The 26,605-nt window shown below is 39.8% G+C and overlaps 1 protein-coding gene across 1 annotated transcript; it reads left to right on the forward strand.

Moving 5' to 3' along the window:
- The first annotated feature begins 704 nt into the window (after positions 1-704).
- Positions 705-25,242, forward strand: Mep1b (meprin A subunit beta). The gene is made up of 14 exons (XM_048363264.1): positions 705-825; positions 1,611-1,661; positions 1,745-1,788; positions 2,703-2,781; positions 6,999-7,116; positions 8,125-8,303; positions 9,931-10,149; positions 10,740-10,892; positions 13,978-14,193; positions 16,975-17,418; positions 19,932-20,111; positions 22,100-22,226; positions 22,830-23,034; positions 25,042-25,242. Exons 1-14 carry the CDS (start codon positions 705-707, stop codon positions 25,054-25,056), a joined length of 2,151 nt encoding a protein of 716 aa, XP_048219221.1. The 3' UTR covers positions 25,057-25,242.
- Positions 25,243-26,605: the final 1,363 nt, after the last annotated feature.

The raw sequence follows: 26,605 nt of genomic DNA on the forward strand, positions 1-26,605 counted from the left end.
TCCCCCCATCCCCACATCATTCTATAGATCCTTCAGAAGTTCAGTTTGAAGTGAACATTTACTTGAAGGTCTTATACACTTGACTTCTTTTTTTTTTTTTTTTTGGCCAGTCCTGGGCCTTGGACTCAGGGCCTGAGCACTGTCCCTGGCTTCTTCCCGCTCAAGGCTAGCACTCTGCCACTTGAGCCACAGCGCCGCTTCTGGCCGTTTTCTGTATATGTGGTGCTGGGGAATTGAACCTAGGGCCTCGTGTATCTGAGGCAGGCACTCTTGCCACTAGGCTATATCCCCAGCCCTACACTTGACTTCTTATCAAGTTGTTTTTTGTTTTGATGCCAGTCCTAGGGCTTGAACTCTGGACCTGGGTGCTGTTCCTGAGCTTCTTTTGCTCAAGGCAAGTGCTCTACCACTTGAGCTAAAGGGCAGCTTCCAGCTTTTTTGCAGTTTATTGGAAGAGTCTCATGGCCTTTCCTTCCTGGTTTGGCTTCAAACTATGATCCTCAGATCTCTGCTTCCTTAGTTTCTAGGATTACTGGTGTGAGCCACCGGTGCAGTACCTAGCTCTTGTCATGCTTTTTATGTTGGTTTCTTGTTTGCTTTATCGTCGTTTATTTGGCAGGCAATTTCAGTTTCTACATGAAGAAAAAATACCATCTTAGCCTCAAACTTAGTTACAGTGGATATCAGTCAAAAAGCAATAAATAATGTTAATTAAAAAGGAAAAATGTGTAGTTAAAAATTGGAACCAGGGAAACCATTCATCTCATGGGCACCATAATAATATTCTTAATGTGTTTGTTTCCCAGCCAACTCCAGAAAACTTTGGTGAGTCAATCTTGAATTTTTTTCTAATTATAGAAAAGGAAGGTTATGTGGACCATCAAACAATAGGAGAACCTAGAGCATATTTAATTCCAAGCCTAGTGTGTAATTTCACATGCTGAATTGATATGATTGCACTGAACTTTGATCGAGCATTGGCTTCCTTTGCTTCCTCAGCAGAATAAATGGTGGTATGGGAAAGCCCCAGGGCTGGGATGGACATGTGGACACTCCAGAAAGTCTTGCTATTACTGTTTTTGCTGTGGAGTGTAAAATCAGATGGACCTGTTAATACGGTCTGCTTTCATTTAATTGTACTCTGGGAGATTTGCTCATAGTGCCTACCTCGTCTTGCAAATTAAAAGAGGACTCCAAGTTTAACTTAAGAATTTTGCTGGAGAATCCCAAGGTATAATATTAGCAAAAAATATGCACACTTGATTGAATTCAGGTGGCTTGACCATTTTTAGACATCTATTTTGTAGTCTAATCATTCCTCTGATCTTCCAAATTGGTTTTGATTATTTAAATAATAGCCAGTTTCCTATTCTTGAAATCACTTGACTTTCAAAGGATGTGGCTAGGACAGAGTATATATGCATAAGCCTTGGCTCATGGGAAGTTCTCAATCAACTAATCAATTGAGATGTGTTAAATCAGGACTGAGCAATCACTTGCCTGAGGCCAAATGAACTTATTTGTTTTGATTATGTAATTGATAGAAATTTTCTCTTTTCATAACAGATTATCCAAAGTGGTTCTTTTTTCTTGTTCGTTTTTTTTTTCAGTCAAAGATGTAGATGAGGGAATCGATCGGGACATCTTTGATATCAATGAAGGTCTGTGGATATTTCTAAAATCATCTATTATGTTTAGAGTTTGAAATTAACTTATTAACATGAAATTTCATTTTTACTCTTAGATTTGGGATTGGATCTCTTTGATGGGGACATCCATCTTGCTGGGGTAAGTTGCTACAGTACAACACACAGTGTTCTATAGTCACAGGGCTGAATGTGGACTAGCTGAGAATGAATGAGCAGCATGGGTTCTCCTAGGCCCAGTCAGCTCAGAGGGCACAGAATCATGGTGGCACATTTTCTCAATGAAAGGGCTCATATAATAGTGTCATCATCTTTTCTTACTTGGATTTCTGTGTGGTTCAATCCACTATTGCCCACCACACATGTCTCGGTCTTATGGGTCTGATTGATTTTCATTCCTGGAGCAATATGGGACATTTCCATTTTAAAACAGAACGTCGCCAATCCAACCAACACAAACACAAGTCGCACAGCCAGCATATCTGAGCTTGGAACCACAGCAGCTACTGTTTGCTGTGTCCTAAAGGACATCCCCCATGTTGCTTTACTCCTGCTCTTTCTTATCATTCCCTTTCTGCTGTCATGTTCTGACTACTTTATCTGACACACATGCCTCCTACTTCCCTGTCCACATCTCCTCTTTTAATATGTCTCCACAACTCTTAAATTCAGCCTGCTTTGTCTTCTTTCATATCATCGCTTCCTATTAGATTTAAACTCAATGCGAGTAAAGATCCTATTATTTAAATAATTATTAAAACGGGTCCTGTTCTTGAGAATGATGCTTATTTTTAACAGTGTTTTCATTTCTAAAAATCTACTAATATTTATAATTAGGTTTCCAATAGCCTTTTTCTTTTTTGCATTATTCCTCCTTCACTTTTATCAACAAAATTAATGATTGAAACCAGTCATTTCTTCCTAAAGAGAAGTAAGATGTATACACATAGTTTGGGCTAGCTGGGAGAGCATAAGCTGCATCTATTTCTGGATGCACTATTGATTGCTTTTCCTAATTCATTTAACTAGAGCTTTAACATTAATTTTTGTTGGCAGGCACAAGATAGAAATTCCATCATTGGAGAAGAATATAGATGGCCTCATACCATTCCGTATGTTCTGGATGACAGCTTGGGTTAGTATATACCTTGGGCTGTCCACACCCACTGTAGGCTCCTGGAAGCATGTAAGCACAGTGGTTGCAGGGCAGGCCTATGTGACATTTAAGATTTTGTTTTTTGTTCCTCAGTGTAGCGATGCATATTTACTGTTAACAAACATGAATAAATAAGACAAGTAAATAAACAAGTAAGCAATAAATAAACAGGTATGTGAACAATTAAGGTATTCTAGATGGGTCTAGTGCTGGTGGCTCATGCCTATAATCTTAGTGACTAAGGAGGCTGAGATCTGAGGTTTTTCATTTGAAGCCAGCCTTGGCAGGAAAGTCCACAAGACTCTTTTTTTTTTTTTCCAGATTTTTATTTTATTTTATTTTTTAAATTTTTTTAAATTTTTATTGTCAAACTGATGTACAGAGAGGATACATTTTCATACATTAGGCATTGGATACATTTCTTGTACTATTTGTTACCTCCTCCCTCATTCCTCCCTCCCACCACAAGACTCTTATCTCCAATTCACCACATGAAAACTGGAAGTGACACTGTGGCTCAAAGTGGTGGAGTGCTCTCCTTGAGTGAGGCCCATTTCCTAAATAATCCTAAAAATCCTATGACTTAATGACCTAAAAATTGTAAATGCTTCTTCTCATATATTCCTGGGTTTTGGACAATATGTAGATCAATTAAATAAAGATTTATGAAGAGCCTAAATGCTATGACCTGAAAGACTAAGAACTCCTCTTTATTTTAAAGCAATCTTTCCCAATATGTTCCAATTAAAAAAACAACAAACCATAGAACAACCAGCCAGACAAAATTGTAGAATCTGGTATTTTATTACTAACATTTAATTTTATCAAGTCAGGAATTTAGCATCAAAGACTCATTATTTTTATCATTATCATTTTATAAATGACTACTAATTTAGTATTGAAAGGAAGGAGCAAACCTGATTGGTGGGACATTTTAAGAGCTCTAAGTGCATATTGGAGGGGTGTTTAGATATAATGCATGTGCATCCGGGCCCACATGACTATACACCAGGGCTGTCATGAATATTGTGCAAGTTGTATGCCCTGTGTCAATGCTTGGAAAGGGGCCCTAGTAGGACTGACATTAGGGGTGTCCTGTCCACTAGCAGACATTTGTCTTTTTTTGCATAAGCTTGCTGTTTAGGCACCTGACCATCTGGCCAGGGGAGGTAACTCTCTAACTGGCACAAAGGCACCACGTGGGCTAGTATGGCCTTGGATAATAAGAAGTCCTTTAGGCAGGTGGCCCACAGTGCACAAAGGCATTGAAATTTAGATTTGGAGCAGGAAGTTATTGTCATTGAGTAGGTAGGTGTAACCTGGATTGGAAAGAACTTACATAGGTGTAATGGTAAACTTGGCATGTGTACTGATAATGAAGAGTAGAACTGTCTACTGTCTACTGAATTGCCAAAGAGAACTTGGCATGTCTACTGATATTAATATCTAGTTACTCAAAATACTCACCTTCTTGTGGAAGTGAATTATAACCGCATCCTGGCTGTCCTTATTGGTACTGCAAAAAAACAAAAACCAACAAACAGTAGGGAAACTACTAGAAGGCTACTGAAGGAATTCATGACTCCACAGGTGGGGAGAGACAAGAGTGGATAGTTCAGAAGAAAGTGTGTATAGTAAAGAGATGTCTGTGTCCAGATTTTGGTCTTGGGTGATTGGGTGAACATAGTGTCTTCAAGAAGGATGGGGAATAGATCTTGAAGATGGTGGAATAGCAAAGTGTGGTGGAAGTCAGTTTCTGGTGTGTGTAACTTAAATTGCATCAGTATCATTGTGGTTGATATCAGTGTTGGTTAGCTATTCTAGATAGTAAAATATTTCAGGATGTAGGAGGTGGTTGAAATCATATGTGTGGATGAGTACTTCTCACATTACCTTGCATAGAACTGCACAGCCATAGACAATGGGATCTTACAAAGTTATCTAAGAAAGTTTTATTGAGTGAGTGGATGGCTATACATGGAACTCAGCTGGGGAACACTTGTTTTAGCATTGGTGTAGAAGGAAGGTCTGATTGAAGTTATTGAGAAAAGAGGGATGGTCAGAAAATAAAAAGAAAAGAAGAGTAGAGAAATTAAAAGCAGGGATAATTTAACAGAGTTATAGGCTATGAAAAGTTCATGGTGAAGAAAGATTTTTAAATATTAATTAGTGGGAAGTAGCTTATAAAATATTACGTACACGGTGACTTCATTTTTTTTGTTTGTTTTGTTTTGCCAGTCCTGGGGCTTCAACTCAGGACCTGAGCACTGTCCCTGGCTTCTTTTTGCTCAAGGCTAGCACTCTGCCACTTGAGCCACAGTACCATCTCTGGCATTTTCTAAATATGTGGTTCTGAGGAATCGAACCCAGGACCTCATGTATGTGAGGCAAGCACTTTATCACTAGGCCACATTCCCAGACCCCCTGACTTCATTTTTATTATTTTTTTTGTCAGTCCTGAGGCTTGAACTCAGGGCCTGAGCACTGTCCCTGGCTCCTTTTCACTCAAGGCTAGCACTCTACTACTTGAGCCACAGACCCTCTTCCGGCTTTTTCTGTTTATATGATGCTGAGGAATTGAACCCAGGGCTTCATGCATGCTAGGCAAGCACTCTACCGCTAAGCCACATTCCCAGCCCCGGTGACTTCATTTTTAATAAACATATATTTGTAAGTGCAAAATATGGTAATGATGACTGATTATTCCCGTGCTATGGTTTTAATTTTCCTTCCTTTTTTATATGACTTTTCTAACTAATTGGCAATAAATAGACATTATTCATGAGGTTGCCAAGGCTGAGCTCTGCTTTTTGTGATTCGTGGCTTTGGTGGTTTTACCTATGAGACTCTTGATCTAATCCTTAATCCTGCCTAAATAGTGACAGTGTAGTAATCATCTTTGACTATCTAAGCAGTGGTTATTTAAAAAGGGAAGAAGGAGCTGGGCAGCAGTGGCTCATGCCTGTAATCCTAGCTATTCAGGAGGCTGAGATCTGAGAATCACAGTGCAAAGTGAGCCTTAGCAGGAAGGTCCATGAGACTCTTATTTCTAATGTACTTTCAGAAAAAGTTGGAAATGGCACATAGCCCTGTGGCTCAAATGGTAGAGCACTAGCCTTGAGCAATAGAAGCCCAGGGACATTGTCCAGGCCCAGAGTTCAAGCTCTAGGACTGGCAAAAGAAAAAACAAAGGAAGGAAGTGAGGAAGGAAAAAAAATGAAGACATGAAAAATGCTCATTGGATTTTAACTTTACCTTTATTTTCTCTTCTTATCCTCCCAATACCCCTACAAAGTTAATTTTATTTCTTTCTTCAACACCTAAGCTAAACATTGAGCAACTGGACACAAAGGCACACCACTGCAATCCCAGAACTAGGGAAGCCAATCAGAAGGATCTAGAGTTGGAATCTGGTTTGGGCTATACAGTGAGCTCCTGTATCAGAATTTTTAAACAAAAATTAATTAAATTGACAAAAACTATTGTTTGAAAGTAAGCAACAAGCATAGGGGAAAACTTAGCATGTTTTTCCTGAAGTCTATATATCCCATTTGTGATGTTGCTCTGTGTGTATCTGAACCAGCCCCCTCCTCCGGATCTCCTCCAAGCTTCTTTTCTTGCATGTTGCTGCTTTCATGCCGTGGCTTATTTTGAGCTCCATATCTGTCCAACTTTTTATTTCCAAAGCCATGGTTTTGAATTACTTTCATCCTATAGTTAGCTGCAAATCTCATGACAGCTCTCCCTAGAAAATAACACTTTGTAGATACAGATAAAGATATATTCTCTTTGCGCACTGTTTCAGGGTATTTATGGATCTTCTGATATCAATGTCCTTAGATTAAAAGCCCCATTGTGATGTTTTAAATGCATTTGGTCACTTCTCAGATGAAGCCCAGGGTAGTGATTATTCATATTGATTGACCATGATTCACTGTATGTGTTTACTGGGATAAAGAAATATCCCTCTTACTGTTTAGTAATGCACCACTAATGGGCTCTAGAGAAATCGGAAGCAAAATAAAGAACCTGAAGGATAATCAGATACTTGTTTCTAATTCTCAGTTGAAACTAAAAAATTTAAGAATAAAATACTCAATACCCAGGAAAGGACTGAATTATGATCAGCGATATTTTACATGGTTTCCATGGTATATGTCTTAATAAGTATATTTTTGTTTGTTTTCTTCCTTCAGAAATGAATGCTAAAGGAGTTATCCTCAATGCATTTGAACGTTACCGTCTAAAAACATGCATTGACTTCAAGCCTTGGGCTGGAGAAGCTAATTATATATCAGTATTCAAGGGAAGTGGGTAAGTTCAAGGGTGAGTTTTAAGGCTTATAAGAAGATTGTTAGGTCCAGGATATTTTTTACATTATAGCAATTGTCAAAGGCCTTGGCCTTTAGGGTGGAGCCATACTTTCCACTGTTTGTTGAGACAGTGGAGCCACTTTTCATTGCTGAATAGGACAGGTAGATTTCATTTATTTAGCCTAGTATGCTCAAGCATCTGGTTTCAATCCCCAGCAAGACAAACATAAAATAACAAAATGAAATGAGATAAAAAATAATGCATTCAGGGGCCTGGCAATATGGCCTAGTGGTAAGAGAGCTTGCCTTGTATACATGAAACCCTGGGTTCAATTCCCCAGCACCACATATATAGAAAATGGCCAGCAGTGGTGCTGTGGCTCAAGTGGCAGAGTGCTAGCTTTGAGCAAAAGGAAGCCAGGGACAGTGTTCAGGCCTTGAGTTCAAGGCCCAGGACTGGCAAGAAAATAATGCATTCATACAAGCAACCTGACAAAAATGTTAAAATAAGGTGAATGGGAGTGCTTACCATTAATCCAACAGCCTTGTTGAATTTTACTCTTTTTATAACTGGGCGCACATTATGGTCTACTTTGTATGTATCTCTGTATATTTGAGTTAAATGTCACCCAACAATGCATACTACTTGAATTAAGAAGCTGATCCTATCATTTGCCTGACTGAACTGAACAATTCTGAACTGCTTCTGTCCCTCAAAAAAGCTCTGTTGATGGTTGTAGGCCTAACAAAGATGATCTCAAAGACTTTGAGATCCCTAGGTAAAACCAGGACTCCGGCGACCAGAGGATGACTGGTGCCTGTGTAATATAGGTGGTGTAAGGGCAATTTCTCCAAATATCATCCGGCCTGCAGTGTTGCCCCTGCTTTCCTCAGGTCTGAGAGAAATGCAGCTTACAGATGTAACAGGGAAGGATATAGTGGTGATTTTGCACTTAATCTCAGTGAGCATGACTGTAACATCCTCTTCCCCTTCTATAAATTCCATAAGCTGCTGGTCCTCTGTAGGAAACAGGCATGTTGGGGAGCAAGACCTCTCCATCGGGGCAAACTGTGACAGAATAGCAACAGTTCAGCACGAGTTCCTCCATGCCCTGGGCTTCTGGCACGAACAGTCACGTTCTGATCGGGACGACTACGTCAGCATAATATGGGATAGAATTCTGGAAGGTACATTATTTCTTGTTTCATTTTTTAGTTAAAGACTGAGTGTGTGTCCTTGCCTACTATCTGTGCCAACTGTTAATGATTGAAAAAACTCTGATGTTTTGATGTCTTACTTTATTTAGCCTCTGACTTAGTAGAAGTGGAAGCAGCTGAAAATTGTTGGGGTGCTAGTTCCCAGAACCCTAGGACTGTGGTTTCCTTAGAAACTAGTGTCTCTCATAGTATATCCAAAATTAAACATAATTTATAGCTAGTCACACTACTGTACCATAATAAATGTAAAGATTTCTAGAATTAGAGAATTTTTAGCTTTAAAACAGTTTCAACTGATGGTCTTACTCTTGAAGGCTTTCACCATCTTCTCTTTAGTAGATACTTTTGCCCATACTTGGCAACACGTTGATATGCTTTAAAGACAAGGCATAGTCATTGTATGAACAAAGCCACCTGATTTAGTTGTGATCAATTGGTGTGATAATAAGTGGACTGGAATCTTCTCTAAATGTTTTTTTTATTTAAAAACTTGAATAGTTTAAATTGATAAATCATAATTGTATGTTTATGGGCTACAAAATGATGATTTGATAGATGTACCTAATGTAGAAAGGCTAAAACAACTAGCATAGCTGTCTCCTCACTTAGCATTTTTTGGCAGTAAAATATTTGAACTACTCTCAGCAATTTGGAAACCTGTAAGGTATTATTATTGAATACAGCTTTCATGATTTAAACACATCTATACACATCTGAGTAACCATGGATTCCCTATGTCAATCCTTTCTAATGACATTTGTCTACATTACATTCCCAGATCCCATCTTACTATTCTTCCTGAAGTCTTCTTACTTTCATCTCTGCTGTGGATACTCTCAAATTTCCATCATCACTGACTGTTTCAAAAACTCTCTCTCTCTCTCTCTCTCTCTCTCTCTCTCTCTCTCTCTCTCTCTCTCACTAAATTAGTTATACAGGGAAGGGCTGGGACATCCCTACACAATGTATCTAAAACAAACTCACCCATCCTACCACTCTTCCTTACCTCCTGTCTACTTTTGAAACAATTTCTATTTTCATACATGTAAACAAACTATTTCAATCATATGTATCCTCATTTACCCTCTCTGTTCACTTTCTCTCCTCTTGATAGCAACTTCTCACCCTGGGGCAGAGCCTGTTTTACTGTCTTGTCATTCAACTTTGTGTGGGGGGTCAATACCACTATTTATTTGTTTATTTTTGAGATAGGGTTTCCCTGTGTAATCTGAACCTGGCCTGAAATTCCTATGCATCCCAGGCTTGCCTTAAACTTATGATTTTCTCTTGCCTCTGCCTCTTGCCTCTTCAATGCTAGAGTTATATGCATGCCCTACACCTGGCTTGATGCCACTTTACAGGACTCTTCTCTCCATTAGAAGTTCCCCTAGACCAAATCAACTGTTCTTATCCCAACTTTGGGTGGCTATGGCTCCATATGACTGTTGATATCATTGATCTATTACATTGTAAGGCAGGAATATGTACATTTAAGATGGATTGCTTGTTGTAAAGTTTGCTCTAGTTTATTATAGTCTTTATTTCTGATCCGAGTTTTATGAATGTCAAATAATTGACAATTTTATATATCATTTAGGCAGAGAGCACAATTTTAACATCTACGATGACAAAGTATCAGACTCCTTGAATGTTCCCTATGACTATACCTCGGTAATGCACTACAGCAAAACGGCATTCCAAAATGGAACAGAGCCAACAATTGTAACCAGAATCTCAGACTTTGAGGATGTGATTGGCCAACGAATGGACTTCAGTGACTATGATCTCTTGAAGTTGAATCGACTGTATAACTGCTGTACGTGAAGGTTCTTCAGGGTACCTTGTCTTTCCTTTGGCTCTGTTGGAAAAAGTGATCGGTTATGCATTTTGGGTTTTCTGAGCACTCAGATCCCAACCTGCAACTTGGATATAGCATTTTTCTTCTCACATCACAGGTCTGACCTTGAGATCCTAAAATAATGTTGAGTTTCTAGTTGGAATGTACCCAAGGCAGGTGGTCAAAGCTGTTAGTGATTCAAATACCAACCAACCTGAAGAACAGACAGGTTTTCAACGAAAATGTATATCGTTGTAACAGAATGGAATAAGTTCATCTGGGTTTGGGTTCAGTGATTTGAATGATAAGGGGAATGTAGACTCAGGTTTCTACAAATAGATAATTAGAAGAAAATATTTGGTACAGGCTGGGCTTTCAGATTTGCATAATCATTTCAGCAGTAAGGCTTCTGCAGATAAAGAAGAGGTCTAAGTCTCCATCTCTCAGAATTTACTAGGTGTTCCCTTTAATGCCAACCTGACAAACTTCATACTTCGGTGATAACCTGTTTTTATTACTTAGATTACCTTGTTATATGAGTATTCATGATTTCCCTTTTCCTTTTTTAGCATCTTCCTTGACTTTTATGGATTCATGCAATTTTGAACTAGAAAATGTATGTGGTATGGTTCAAAGTTCAAGAGATAGTGCTGACTGGCAATGGGTTTCACAGGTTTCCAGGGGCCCCACATATGATCATTCCAACATGGGCCAGTGCAAAGGTAACTGCAATGAGATTCTTCTAGATTTCCAACTCAGTAGCAACTTCTTTTCCTTTGCTATGAAAGACTTGGATTTTCTCTCTCTTTTCTACTAGAATGGTAAATGATGATCAATTCAGTTGTTACAAAGAATAGGCCTAGTGCATTATGAAGACACGGCTAATATCTTTGCTTTTATTCTCAAGGATATTTTTCCTTGTACAAATCAGAGCTAAATTGTGTGAGGAATCTACCAGTGTAGATTACTTTCATCTCTGCTGTGGATACTCTCAAATTTCTATAATCACTGACTGTTTCAACAACTCTCTCTCTCTTTCTTTCTCTCTCTCTCTCTCTCTTAATTAGTTATACAGGGAAGGGGCTGGGGCATTCCTACATGATATATCTAGAACAAACTCACCCATCCTATCACTCTTCCTTACCTCCTGTCTACTTTTAAAACAATTTATATTTTCATACATATGAATAAACTATTTCAATCATATGTATCCCCATTTATTCTCTCTGTTCACTCTCTCTCCTCTTGATAGCAACTTCTCACCCTGTGGCAGAGCCTGTTTTACTGACTTGTCATTCAAGAGAGTAAAGAGGACAGAGCCGAAGAGGACAGCCCGTCCTGAAAGGACTTTTATTTCAGGAGCAATGTTGTCATTTTCTAACAACTTATAGAATACAAGAGACCCTAACGTATCACTAGCACTAGGCCATGAATTAATTTCAGACTTGTAGCTGGATATGATATATGATTTTTAATAAAATACTTGAAGGGGCTGGGGATATAGCCTAGTGGCAAGAGTGCCTGCCTCGGATACACGAGGCCCTAGGTTCGATTCCCCAGCACCACATATACAGAAAACGGCCAGAAGCGGCGCTGTGGCTCAAGTGGCAGAGTGCTAGCCTTGAGCGGGAAGAAGCCAGGGACAGTGCTCAGGCCCTGAGTCCAAGGCCCAGGACTGGCCAAAAAAAAAAAATAAATAAATAAAAAATACTTGAAGAAGATATTCCAGTGACTATCCTTTTCCATCTCAGTTTTGTTTTAAACAAGTCATTTAACTCCAATGTTATGTATTTCCTCATTTCTAGCAGCAAATATATGAAATTAGACTTCAGAACTTTAAGCCATTGCCTGAGAGTTTAATGATCTGCCCAGGGGTTAAGGTCTCTAGTAGTGAAAACATATTTTTCTTTTTCTGTATCATTGAAAATCCATGTTGATAGTTGACAGTGGTGCCATATAGACACAGAGAGGTAGATAGCGAAGAAGGAAGGAAAAGGGGAGAGAGAGAAAAACCAGGGGGTCAGAAAATGGTCACTTCAACCTAGTCCAGTGTACTTTTCACCTGTTTATGAAAGCTAACAATTACAGTAAGAAATCAAGGAGATGTTGTCTTTTTTTTAAAACAAGTAACATACCACTAAAATTTTAGTTGCATTTTGTTGCTGAGACGAAGTTTTTTTTTAATTCCTTTTCTGGGGCTTGAACTCAGGACCTGGGTGCTGTCCCTGAGCATTTTTGTTCAAGGCAGGTGCTCTACCACTCTAGCTACAGCTCCACTTCTGGCTTTCGGGTAGTTAATTAGAGATAAAAGTCCCACAGACTTTCCTGTCCAGGTTAGCCTCAAACCTTGATCCTCAGATCTCAACCTCCTGACTAGCTAGGATTACAAGCATGAGTCACTGGTGCCTGGAAAGAATGTGTAATTTATAAAGAAAAACTTAATTTCTTGCAGTTCTGGTTGTTGGGAAGTCAAAAGGCATGGTGCTGGCATTTCCTTAGCATTTGACAAAGGCCCTCTTGCTGCAATGAAACCTGGCAAAGAGCAAGTGGGCTAGCTCAGATCCCTTTTCTCATAAAGTCATTAATACCAGCATAGGAGCTCACTCTCATGCCATCTAATTACCTTCCAAAGGCCCTCCAAATGCCATCAACATGTGAATGTTTGGGGACCAATTTAGATCATAGTAACTGCCTATGTTGAGAATTTAGCAAATACTAAATATAAGGTGAAGGAAATGAATTCATATATTCAAATCAGAATTACTATTCTTTCATTAAAGCTAATTTAAAACGTTGAGAGTTACAAATGGAAGCAGAGAACTGGGAAGGTCCTTTGACATTCTTGAATTAGTTATTATGATTTCAACCTTTTCCTAATGAATGGCATTTTAAAATATGAAAATGTACATCTTGGCCTGGTGGTTGCTGTGTTTCGACTATCATCTGAGAGTTTTGTTAATTTTTTCCTATTTTCCTCCCTTTCTCCCGTCCTATCTTCCTTGCCTTTTTCTTGCCTTCCTTTCTTTTGGTCAGCTTCGGGCCAAACAATTTCAAAAGTGTTCAAGAAAAAATGGGCAGGTTGGCAAGACCCTGTTTTCCTGGCTGTCCTTTCTCTTGTCTTCACCCAGTGGGTCACTTTTCCAGAAGTACTTAGCAGTTATACCAAGGTACAATTGTACAACAGTATAACAGCTCTTACCTAGCCCTGTAAGCTCTCATTTGGACATTAATTTCCATTTTCCTTTAACTTATTTTCAGAAGGAGGACAACTTTCCCCGGTATCTTATGGGTGATAGCTGTTTCCACTTGGAGCTGGTCTTAAGGCACTTGAAAGACATTTCTTTTCCTTCCTTCCTTCCTTCCTTCCTTCCTTCCTTCCTTCCTTCCTTCCTTCCTTCCTTCCTTCCTTCCTTCCTTCCTTTTCTTTTTTTTTTTTGCCAGTCCTTGGCCTTGGACTCAGGGCCTGAACACTGTCCCTGGCTTCTTTTTGCTTAAGGCTAGCACTGTGCCATCTGAGCCACAGTACCACTTCTGGCCGTTTTCTATACATGTGGTGCTGGGGAATCGAACCCAGGGCTTCATGTATATGAGGCAAGCACTCTTGCCACTAGGCCATATTCCTAGCCCTAGATTTGATTTCTGTTCTGTTAAATCAGTTAGCAATTCCAAAGGCTAGCCAGATATGTAGCTTAGACTCCTTATGACTTATGACTGAGTTAGGATTAGTGCAAAGAATGTTCCACTTAATGGATATACATCTCACTACCCAGTATGTTTTCTCTCAATTATCCTCTTTCCTTTTAACAGGTTCTGGGTTCTTTATGCATTTCAACAGCAGCTCTGTAAATGAGGGAGCCTCAGCAGTGCTGGAAAGTAGAATATTCTACCCTAAACGAGGATTTCAGTGCTTGGAATTTTATTTATATAATAGTGGAAATGAAAATGACCAACTGAACATCTACATTAGGGAGTATTCTGCAGGTGATCAGAATGGCATTTTAACTCTCATAAAGGAAATCAAAGGTACAGTCTTGGCATTCTTGTTTGGGTTCAGAATGAGGCAATGCCTTCACCTAATGGGACAACTTAAAGCAGGCAGGGATAGTTGACTTGCTAGTTCTCAAATAGAAGGTGATCTTCTTGTTTGATAAGGAAGCTGCTATGAGGGGTCTCTGTGGGTGTTATATTGTGTGATACAGCTCATAAAAATTACAGTGTAAACCAGCTTGGACAAAATTGGAAGGGTTATCAGCTCGATGTAGCTAGACTGTGGGATAGATGAGGGATGAACTGGTCCTAGGAGGACCTGGCCAGCCTTTGAGCTTTGTTGGAGTCTCTATCTTTATATCAGAACAGACTGCTATTCTGGTCTTTTTTTGGCTTCCAGTTTACCTCTTATCAACAAGAAACTCTTCCTCTAAATTTTACCTTTACGAAGAAATCCTATAGGCTGGGAATATGGCCTAGTGATAAAGTACTCACCTCGTATACATAAAGTCCTGGGTTTGATTCCTCATCACCACGTACAGAGAAAACGCTGGAAGTGGTGCTGTGGCTCAAGTGGTAGATTGCTAGCTTTGAGCAAAAAGAAGCCAGGGACAGTGCTCAGGCCCTGAGTCCAAGCCCTAGGACTGGCAAAAAACAAAACAAAACAAATTCCACGAAAAGTCTGGTAACTTGAGCTAGCCTCACTTCTGTAATCCTAGCTACTCAGGAGGCTGAGATTTGAGGACTGAGGTTCAAAGCCAGCTCAGGCAAGAAAATCTGTGAAACACTCATCTTCAGTTAACCCCCAATAAGCCAGAAGTGGAACTGTGGCTCAGAAGGTAGAGAACCATGAGCATAAAAGCTCAGAGGTAGTACCCAGGTCCTGAGTTCAAGCCCTAGGACCAACACACACACTCAGACTGTAGTGACTTATACTAAAGGCAACTGATAGAGCAATTCCTGAGTGGGGAGTGAGTGCTCACACTTTGTATCAATCATGCATCAGAGAAATGGGCCAAGTTGACCGTTGAAGCAGATGGCTTACAAAGTTCCCTGAGGAAGAAAGGGATATGAGCTAGCAAATGAATTACTCTGCTCTGTGTATTGACTGCTTGGCTTGATGAATTGAGCAAAACCTACAGCAAAATGAGCCTACATTGTGCTATGTGTCATGTCATTCCTCTTCTGTTTAGCAGTGAGAAACAATCTGAAATACAGATGTTGTTGTTCTTTGAATGCCTATGAACAATGAGACCATGAAACTTTTTTGTTTTGTTTTTATAGTGATTTGGGAGTTTGAACTCAACTTATATATAAAAGTAAATATGTTAGAGATGTAGATGTGAAAACATTACATATGCCTCATTTGTATTAATGAAAACATTATGTTTTATTATGCATATTAATATAAGCTTTGGAGGGAGATCCTTACTATTAGTAATCTGTAGGTCTATCATGGTAGACAGGAACACAAAAGACACTGAGGAATCACAGCTTAACTGATAATACTGAAAATAATGAAATAAAAACTCTTGAAAGTTTTTGCTCAGTCTAGCATCCATCCACAGACAATGGCATTTCATATTTTAATTATATTTTTATTGTCTTTAAGTAGTTGTATAAAGAAGTTATCACTCAACAAATCGGTTTATGGGTACAGTGCATCTTAATTGATATAACCCCTTTCATTACTCTTCCCCCATCCTTCCTAACACATCTCCTTACTTCAACTGTCTTAGTTCCATAGCATTCCACAATTTGGATATTTTGAATTTATTTTCAAAAAATTGTGCTGCTCATTAGTTATTGATATATTGATGTTTTAAATCATTGCATTAACTGTTAGTTTGACATGAATTTCTCATCTGTTGTCTATCTGGAAACTTCTGAAGGTTCTTCTTAGAAGATGTGATATAGGAGAGTAATATAAAATGACATACCACATAGTGCTAACTTGTGGTGTAAGATAATAACTTAGAATGAAGTGGGGGCTAGGAGAAAAGAAGTGATACCAAATATCAGATAAGACCTTTTATTGTATACCAGTACTAGGGATTGAGTTCAGGACCTGGATACTGTCCTTTAACTTTTTTGCTCAAGGCTGATATTCTAGCATTTGAGTCACAGCTTCATTTTTGGCTTACTGATGGCTAGTCAAAAATGAGAGGTTCATGGATTTTCCTGCTTGGGCTGGCTTTGAAATGTGGTCCTCAAGCCTCCTGAGTAGCTAGGGTTACAATCATGAGCCTTCGATGCCCAGCTCAAATATAATGTTTATAATGTTGGGTTACTACTTAGTGATTTAAGGAGTAAATACTATGATTTAGGCTTTCTTGGGTCTTACAGATTTCTGTTTAATACCACTACAAAGTTGATTGAAATTTTTACATATGAAAGAAGTATTACAACTAAACTATGAACATATTAAGGGAAGTACTAGATGAACATTGACAGAATCTTGGATATAGATGTTAAAGGTTAACTTCACCAACATATAATGGCTGGAGACACACAAATTGAGCATGAAGTACTCATGGACACTATTGCTTGTTTACCCACTTCTGGAAAAGGCTATCAGATCGGAGAAACAACTGTACAATCATTAAGATATCCCAGAAAACAGCCTGACCTCACATAAATGCCGTGAAGTAAATCATTCTGGGCTGCAGAAGTTTGACAAAGGAGAAAACGACTTCATACCTGTAGGAATTAAATAGCTCTTGGGTAATCATTTGACTATGAGGAGACCAATGTTGAGCATGTTGAAGCATAATTCATAGTCTTTTCTCTTCTTCTTAATAATGACTGTCTTTGCAGAAATACCCATTGGAAGCTGGCAACTTTACTATGTAACACTGCAAGGGACCAACAAATTTCGAGTGGTGTTTGAAGGACTCAAAGGATCTGGTACATCATCAGGTGGTCTGTCTATTGATGACATTAATCTTTCCGAGACACGTTGCCCGCATCATATCTGGCATATAAGGAATTTCACACAGTTTGCTGATAGCCAAAATGGAACTCTATATAGCCCTCCATTTTATTCTCCTAAAGGTTATGCTTTTCAGATTTACTTGAATCTAAAATCTTTGACTAATGTTGGCATATATTTTCACTTGATCTCTGGAGCCAATGATGATCAATTACAGTGGCCATGTCCTTGGCAACAAGCCACAATGACACTCTTGGATCAAAATCCTGACATTCGACAGCGTATGTCCAACCAACGGAGTGTAACTACAGACCCATTTATGACCACTGGTTCGTGACTCATTTTCTTTATTGCTAATGCACAATCATTGTTCTAGGGGGAGACAGATGATTTGGGAATGAGGGATTGCACAGTTGAGCACCTGGGGAATTAGTAACCTGTGTTTTCTGAATGAAAGATATTTTGGGAAAAGAGTTTCAATGGTTGAAGATACAGTCTGCAAACAACAACTGTTAGGCATGTCAGCCAGGATGTTGAGGAATAGAGAAGGTGCTGACTGGAAATTAGAGACCATCCCTAAATCTCTAGGGTTATATAAGGTATGCTAGATATACCTGCATATTCAAATAGAAGGTTTGGTTCTCATTAGTTACAAGACCTTGAGCAAATAACTTCTTGGAACTCCTCCTGTCCTCAGCTATAAAAGCAGGGCTGTAATAGTACCCCACAGATTTGTTATGAGGATTAGGAGAGATCAAGAATGGAAATCTGGGGCTGGGGATATGGCCTAGTGGCGAGAGAGCTTGCCTCGTATACATGAGGCCCTGGGTTCGATTCCCCAGCACCACATATACAGAAAACGGCCAGAAGTGGCGCTGTGGCTCAAATGGCAGAGTGCTAGCCTTGAGCAAAAAGGAAGCCAGGGACAGTGCTCAGGCCCTGAGTCCAAGGCCCAGGACTGGCCAAAAAAAAAAAAAAAAGAATGGAAATCTGGGGGGCTGGGGATATGGCCTAGCGGCCCTCGTATACATGAGGCCCTGGGTTTCATTCCCCAGCACCACATATACAGAAAATGGCCAGAAGTGGTGCTGTGGCGCAAGTGACAGAGTGCTAGCCTTGAGCAAAAAAGAAGCCAGGGACAGTGCTCAGGCCCTGAGTCCAAGGCCCAGGACTGGCCAAAAAAAAAAAAAAGAATGGAAATCTGCTGAGAAAGCCTGGTATGGATAGGTCCTCTGATGTGTTCTCTTCATCCATCTTGCCATGGTCATGCTATTGTGAGGGGGAAACACAAATGAATAAGGCTTGGTTTGGGTCAGAAGGAAGAAGTTGGGCAGTTGCACTGGAATGTTGGTGGGAAGGTTATGTAAATGGATTGCAGCATCTTTCTAAAGGGTCTTGGGAAATTTCCTAGTGGTGATATCATTCTACATCTTCCCAATCTCAAAAGAGAGTCACATCCAGAAAACAGTGATCACACTTCAATTATGATCATCTTTTGTCTCACAGAGACTAGCAGAGGAAAAAAATAGAATTATAGCAAACTAATATTGCTAAATTTTTAATTTTACAAATGAAAAAGAATGGACCAAAGAGCAATATAAATTGATTTAAAAGCAATCTTCACAAAGGGAATTAGAGATAAATTAACATTCACAATTTTTCACTCTTTTACCAAAATGTTTCTCTCTGAATGACAATGAAGTGTCATTTAATTCAGTTAATGCAATAAATTATTTTATGCTAATATTAAAAACTTCCAGGTGCTGGTGGTTCATATCAGTAATCCTAGATAAGGAGGCTATAATCCTACTAAGGAGGCTGAGATCTAAGGATAGTGGTTCAAAGCCAACCCAGGCAAGAAAGTTTGTAAGACTCTTATTTCCAAATTAGCCACTTCAAAAAGCCAAAAGTGGAGCTATGGTTCAAGAGGTAGAAAAGGCTAAGGAAGGGGGCTGGGAATATGGCCTAGTGGCAAGAGTGCTTGCCTCGTATACATGAAACCCTGGTTTTGATTCCTTAGCACCACATATATAGAAGTGGCACTGTGGCTCAAGTGGTAGAGTGCAAGCCTTGAGCAAAAAGAAGCCAGGCCCTGAGTTCAAGCTCCAAACTGGCAAAAAAAAAAAAAAAGAAAGAAAGAAAGAAAGAAAAAGAAAAAGCTAAGGGACAGCATACCCTGCCCTGGGCTCAACCTGCAGCTTTTTTTTTTTTTTTTCCATTGGTGGGGCTTGAACACAGGAGGGCCTTGGTGTTGTTCCTGAGCTCTTTTTGCTCAAGGCTAATGCTCTACCACATTGTGTCACAGTACCACTTCCAGTTTTTCTCATGGGTAGTTAATTGGAGACGAGAGTCTCACAGGGCCTTGTTAGCTTGGGCTGGCTTCGAACCCTGGTCCTTAGATCTCAGCCTCCTGAGTAGCTAGGATTACAGGTAGGAGTCACCAATGTCCAGCCCAACCTACTACTTTAACTTACATCTTTAACATAGTTACAAAGCCTCTTTCTAACTTCGCAGGCCACAGAGGCATGATTCTAATAGAGGGTTTCTGTTCTGGTCAAAAAGCACAGGTGTGAGATCCCCACACTTAGGGGGCTTCTGGTCCTCTCCACGTAGGAGTCAACAGTCTAGTGAGCAGTCCTCCCTGCTGGGCAATCTCATTTCCTTTAGGACAGTATAAATGAACAAGCTCCGGTGGTTTGCCAGGGAATACATCACAGGTCAATAGCATCATTTAATTATTTTGAGCTCCATCCTAATTGTGTTTCACATTGCCTTTTCTTTCCTACCACTGAAAGCTATGATGATGCTAAACACAATCCATTAATATAAATTGCCTTTTCAGATAATGGGAGCTATTTTTGGGACAGGCCTTCCAAAGTGGGAGTTGTGGCTTTGTTCCCTAATGGAACTCAGTTTTACAGAGGCCCAGGCTATGGAACCAGTGTCTTTCTAAGCCGTGAGAGGATGGAAAGCAGAGATTTTATAAAGGGAAATGATGTTTATATCCTACTGACAGTGGAAGGTATGTCAATAAAAGTAGTTTTACATTACCTATTTTTTTGTTGTGGTTTTGTGTGCCCATTGATTATTTACCATGTTCTTCTGAGTTTCATTTTCAGGTATATTATAGGATGTGGAAGGAAATGGGCATGAGTGAGGGCTTCATTTAATGAAAATCATTAAGAATATGAAAATAATTTACTTGAAACAATAAAAGTGCCAGGGAAAGAGTATAATTATTACTTCATGGAGCAATAGATTTGGGAATTTCTTGGGAAATGAGTTATGGAATAGCTAATATTTTCTAGTACTATACTCTAGGATTCAAAACTAAAAATATCACACAAGTACTTGGTAGTTTCCATGTTCTATATTGTAGGATTTTAAAAATTCACATGTATCTCAGCTACTGTTAAAAATCCACATGTATCTCAGTAAAGCAGAGTCTTCCTTGTGAGGAGAGGTACTACAAGCAAAACCCATGAAATTGTGACTACAGTGTCTATTAGAGTCGGCCAAGATGATACTTCTTGAGAAAAGATATTCAAAAATAACATTTTTGGGGGTATTACTGGGATTTCAAGTCAGGACCTTGTGGCCTTGTGCTTGCCAGGTGGGTGCTCTCATGCTGAGCCATGCCTCTGACCTGTTTTTTTCTTCTCCATGCTGGAACATGGTTTGCTTATTTAGGTTTACCATCCATTGCTGGGATGCTGGAGTCACACAATCATGTCTTGCTTTCCTCTGTTGAGATGGAGTCTCACAGACTTTAGTTTTTTTTTTATCTTTGCCCACATTGGCCTGGAATTGTAGCCCCTCCCTCGCCGCCCTTCCCCCTCCCCCCTCCCCCCCCCCCCCCCCCCGCAGTGCCAGCTTCCCACGTAGCTTACTTAGGATAACAAGTGCCTGCCATTTCCCAACTGTGCATTGAGAAGGGATCTCATGAACTGGCTGCCTGAGCTGGCCTCAAACTCCCTCCTAGCAAGGATTACAGAAATGAGCCTGCTGATACTTGGCAGCTCTGGTTATTTTAAGATAAAGCCTTACATTTTGCCCAGGCTAGCTTGAGCTGTGATCTTTGTAGGCTGGCATGGCCAGCATGCACCACCACCAGCTTTTTCTGTAGAGATGAGATCTCAAGAGCGTTATTTTATTTTTTGACTAGGCTGGCCTAGAATCTTGATACTCCTGATATCTGCCTCCCACGTACCGAGGATTACAGATGTGGGGAGTAACTGGCACCTGTCTCCAAAATGATTCTATTAAGGGAGAAAACATTTTTTGTTCATTAACTTTCTTTAGTCTTATTTGAGTCAGAGGCAACCTCCCTATCTACACACACACACACACACACACACACACACACCCCTTAAAAAAAATCAACAAGGAAAGACAAAAACTGTGACTAGATTTTAGGCCACTAAGCATCTTGCTTGATGTCTGACATGTTACTTCACCATAAGAGAGGTTATTGTCCTTAGCTGCTGTGTGTGTGTGTGTGTGTGTGTGTGTGTGTGTGTGTGTGTGTGTGTGTGTGTATACTGGAGTTTGTTTGGCTTTTTTGCTCGCTCTTAGTGTTCTATCACTTGAGCTACATCTCCAGTTCCTGCTTTTTTTTTTTTTTTTTTTTTTGCTGTTAATTGGAGAGAAGAGCCTTACAAATTTGTGTGCCTGGGCTTGTTTGAGACAGTCAGATGTCAGCCTCCCGAGTAGCTAGGATTACAGGTTTGAGCCACCAGCATTTGGCATTTGTACTTTTGAGCTTTGCCTTCTCATCATGTTCTTCAAAGGCTGGTGTCAAAGGCTTGTGTTGCTCTGAGCTCCAACAGCCTGGGCAAGTATGTGCTTAAGTTGCAGTTCCAAAGCCTGGCTCCATTCTCTGTACCTACTTTTTATTACAATGCCACGACTGTTGCTGTACCCTGACCATCTTATCCTTTCAGATGGAAAGGTCAGATGATGATTATTAAAGCAAAAGCTGATGCCGGCCTGTTCTTCTACCCTCCTTAGACATAGCTCACCTCAATACCTCACACGCACAGCCAGTCCCAACCTCTGATGTCCTCGACCCCTGCTCCAGCTTTACATGTGAGAATAATGGCATCTGCACCATCAAAAATGGCAAAGCCGAGTGCAGGTAAGGGGGTCATGTGGGAAAGATGGCCTCATTCTTCCAAAAGAAATTTCATGGTGCTAGTTCAGGCAGGTTTGATCACTGAAAGTTACTATGAATGAAACCAGCCAGTTGTCACCTCAGAGCCATTCAGGATGCTTCCTTCTACTCCATTTAGGGTGTTGGATAGCTTTTGATGAAATGTTGCACATTACATTCTAATTGTCCGGAAAGTTCTCACAAGTTACATATTTATTAAAGCCACACATACAACCTTGTTCTTTGGGGCATGGCTATTCTCATTTTCTAGATGAAGACACTGAAATTCTGGCATCGTGGCCAAGGTATAGAGCAACAGGAGAGGCACTAAATATTCTGCTACTTAGGCTACCTCTCTTTCAATTCTTGGAACTGTTGTTTTAGTCTCTGATTAGATGTAATGATGCACTTTGTCCTTTTCATAGCCTTGAGGTGCCAGTCCCATACCTCCTGCTGGTCTAGAGTGAGTGAAATAGTTCTGTAGCTCAGGGACTTGATGGGGATCACTAGACTAAAGGTGATTCTTTGACAGAGAAGACATCCACAGTTAAATGTCAGTGTATGGTTCCATCTCATGTGCATGCGCAGGTGTCCTGCAGGGGAAGACTGGTGGTTCATGGGAGAAAGGTGTGAGAGGAAAGGCTCAACCCGAGACACCATCATCATCGCTGCTTCTTCCACTGCTGCTGTCTTTGGCGTGATGCTCATCGTCACACTTGTTAGTGTCTATTGTACCCGGAAGAAATACCGTCAAAAGACAAGTTCAAACACTGAAAATATAACTCTAGAAAACGTAAGTTCAGTCTGTGATTTGGTTATTCAAAACCTGTCGATGCAACCATATGGAGAAGACTTAGATCATTTTTATACACTATTCTTTGCTTTTCAGTGCTAAGATGAGTGATTTGAGGTCATGAGTTCCTATTAGCTTCACTTTGCATTAGTGTTTCTGAGATTGGGGAAGGGGAATGGGAAAGGGGAAGAGGAAAACGCCTTTGTACTCACCATGGTACTGGGCTGCCACCAAAGCAAGGAGTAAAACTGGGCAAGAGAAGCGCCTACAGGGAGAACATTTCTTTGAAGGGAAAAACTAAGCAACATGCCCTCCCAGCTGCTAAGATATTCCAGCAGTAGAAAGTGCAGCACTATAGGAGATTCATATTCCTACAAGAGTGTGGAGAAAGTGGCCTCACATCTGAATGTTACTTAAAAGTGGAGGTGTTTGGGTTTTTTTTTTAAGACTTGCAGATCTATCTCAGTTACCTCAGAATCTCTGAAAATTTTAAGTGAAATAAATGAAAAGAAGCCTTACTAGAAAAGTCTTCAAAATAAAAATACAGCAATTGACTAAAGCAAGAATACATCTTAAGAAAAACTGTCATTTAAGATGCATATTCTTTGTTCCAGTTCTGTGGACTTGAACTCAAAGCCTTGCACTCTTTCTTGGCTATTTTCCTGGCTGGCACTCTAGTATTTGAGCCATGTCTTCACTTGCTGCTTAATTGGAATAGAGTTTTATGTACTTTTCTGCCTGGGTTGGTTTCGAACCTTAATCCTTAGATCTCAGCCTCCCGAGTGCTAGGATTATAGACATGAGCCACCCCACCCAGATAAAATATGCTATCTTTTACTTTAATTTAAGTTAAGGATATTTTAAGTGGACAACTCTGTATCAAGATACTAAGTTTTGGGGAAAATCAGCCCAAAGATGGACAATAGCTGTGAATAGAAAGCAACTTTATTTACATTAATGACTGTTCTATTTCTGAATAGCAATCTTTAACCATCAGACAATAGATTAACTGCTTCAGAAACTTATTAGAAGAGTACTTAAAATATATACAGGTTGATTTGCTTTTTGTCATCTATTTCCAGATTTTGTTGTTGTTTGCTTGTTTGTTTTTTGCCAGTCCTGGGACCTGAACTCAGGGCCTGAGCACTGTCCCTGGCTTCTTTTTGCTCAAGGCTAGTCAAGGTTAGCATTCCACCACTTGAATTTTCTATATATGTGATGCTAAGGAATTGAACTCAGGGCTTCATGTTTACGAGGCAAGCACTCTACCACTAGGCCATATTCCCAGCCCTCCAGCTTTTCTTTTCCTTTCTTTTTTTTATGATGCAAAAGGGATGGCTCAGTCAGTATGGGACCCAATGGGCCAACTTGGTGATGTTTGTATCCATAGTCTCGGTCCCTGGACCAGTAGGGAGGAGCCAGGCCTTATGGTAAGGTGGCTGGAAGAGGAGGGCCAGAGTGCTAAGTGGAGCGGACTGCCAACTTATTTCCCTAGAAACTGAAAAATGTGAGTTCCTGTAAGAGTACTGATTTAGCCAATACAGATTGGAAGAATTAAAGAAAAATGATTTTTATAACAGTAATAATAAGGGAAAAAAAGGCAACCATTACAATATCAGGAGAGAACTGTTTTGCCTCTAGGTAATTTAAATACATTGTCAAGGGAAAGAAATCAACTGACATTTTCCTTAGTCTTGGCAGTTCTCCAGCTGATTCACGATAACAGATCTTGCAGATCTAGTTGAGATCTAAAATCAGGATGACCTTCTTTCTGAGGCCCATCTGTTCGTTCATCTTCATGGTTTGGTGTCTGAGTAATGGAGTCCTGAGAGGCCAGGGAATTGTCCTGGAGACAAAAGGGAGCCGCATGCCAGCTGAAAGAGAGGGAGGCCAAGAGACTGCTGGTGAAGACTTCATTTAAAAATTAAGCTGTTACATTGTGAGTCACTTAAATGACAGTTTTCAAATTTAGAAATTAAGTCATCAATTTATTCTTTCCCCTTTTAGCAATATGCTTTTTGAAGATTAACTCGACAATACAGCCAGAAAATGAAACGAAGAAGGACTATTCATCATGGATTTACCTAAGCTATAATTACAACACCTCATTCTTCTCAAAACAGATTTTCTCTGTAAACAGCTGAATGTACTATAGATCAGTATTTTGGTAAAAGTGAAATTGTCAAAATGCCTTCCCTTCTCTCTCTCTCTCTTTCTTTCCTTCTTTTCCTCTTTCTTTCTTTCTTTCTTTCTTTCTTTCTTTCTTTCTTTCTTTCTTTCTTTCTTTCTTTCCTCTCTCTTCTCTCTCTCTCTCTCTCTCTCTCTCTCTCTCTCTCTCTCTCTCTGTGTGTGTGTGTGTGTGTGTGTGTGTGTGTGTGTGTGTTTCCTGTCTGTCTTTTTCCTTGTGAAAGATAGCAGCTCAGGCTCATCTGGATGTATAATGTTGTCAATAAAAGGGAGCACAACCACTAGAGAGAGCTTTCTAAATCACTCATCCTTCTGTCTGGGCCTAGTGTAGTGATCTCTTCGGGGTCCCTGCCAGCCCCCCGTGGAATGATCGTGTGTGTGGAATCTCAGTAGTTTCACTGTTGTCCTGTCTTAAGGTAGTGGAAGTGGTGGACAGCTCTCCACACTCCTTGACCAACACTTCTTTCCAAAAAATGGCCACTTTCTTTTGTTTTCTTGTACTGTTTGGGGTATGTGAGTGTGATTTCCCATATATTTGAGCACATGACTTCAGTGTCAAAGAAAACTTTCTTCTCCGGAAAGAGCAATTATCAAAGTTTGGGGTCTTTACATGTTTAAATTTTATTTCAGATCCCAAAGATTTATAAGTCTTCTATTGAGCAGTATTTTCATTGTGAGAAACAAAATTGGGATTTTTTTTTTTTTTTATGATGGTACTGGGGCTTGAACTTGGCTTGCCTTGACAGTTCCCTTTGCTTTTTTTTGTGGCTCAAGGCTGGAGCTACATCTCTAGTTCTGGATTTTTGATGGTTAGTTGGAAATAAGGGTCTTAAGGATTTGTCTGACCAGGCTGGCTTTGAACTGTGATCCTCAGTCTTCAGACACCTGAAGCTAGGGTTATTGGCATGAGCCACCAGCACCCAACATCAACCTGGAAAAATTCTAAGCTATGACTTTATTAGTTATTAATAAGCCATTACATGTGAATAGACACTCTATCACTCGAGCCACACTCCCAATTTAACAAATGGTATTTTTTTCAAAGTCAGTTGAGACTGGGATCTGAAACCATATGACAAACTTTTGTGCCATGTCCAGTAAAATCCATGATATTTAATATTCTACATTGAACATTTGGACAGTATAGGTCCACCAGGTTAGCAGCTCTTCCAGGTTAAGACCTTTAGTTATATAGTTCCAAAACATTAGTTTTGGAATTAAGAAAGTTATGGCATTAAGACAGTAATTGAAAATTTGTTATGCTCATTGTGGGAAGAACAAAATTTCTTAAACTGTATTATTTTTTTTTTTTTTGGCCAGTCCTGGGCCCTGAACTCAGGGCCTGAGCACTGTCCCTGGCTTCCTTTTGCTCAAGGCTAGCACT

This window comes from Perognathus longimembris, chromosome 15 (genome assembly GCF_023159225.1).
Source record: "Perognathus longimembris pacificus isolate PPM17 chromosome 15, ASM2315922v1, whole genome shotgun sequence".
Lineage (NCBI taxonomy): Eukaryota > Metazoa > Chordata > Mammalia > Rodentia > Heteromyidae > Perognathus > Perognathus longimembris.

Excerpts from the sequence above, each read along its gene's own strand:
- Mep1b (XM_048363264.1), top strand. The coding sequence starts at position 705 with ATGTTAATTAAAAAGGAAAAATGTGTAGTTAAAAATTGGAACCAGGGA. Across the intron at positions 826-1,610 it reads GCCAACTCCAGAAAACTTTG|TCAAAGATGTAGATGAGGGA; the intron begins GTGAGTCAATCT and ends TTTTTTTTTCAG. Across the intron at positions 2,782-6,998 it reads TGTTCTGGATGACAGCTTGG|AAATGAATGCTAAAGGAGTT; the intron begins GTTAGTATATAC and ends TTCTTCCTTCAG.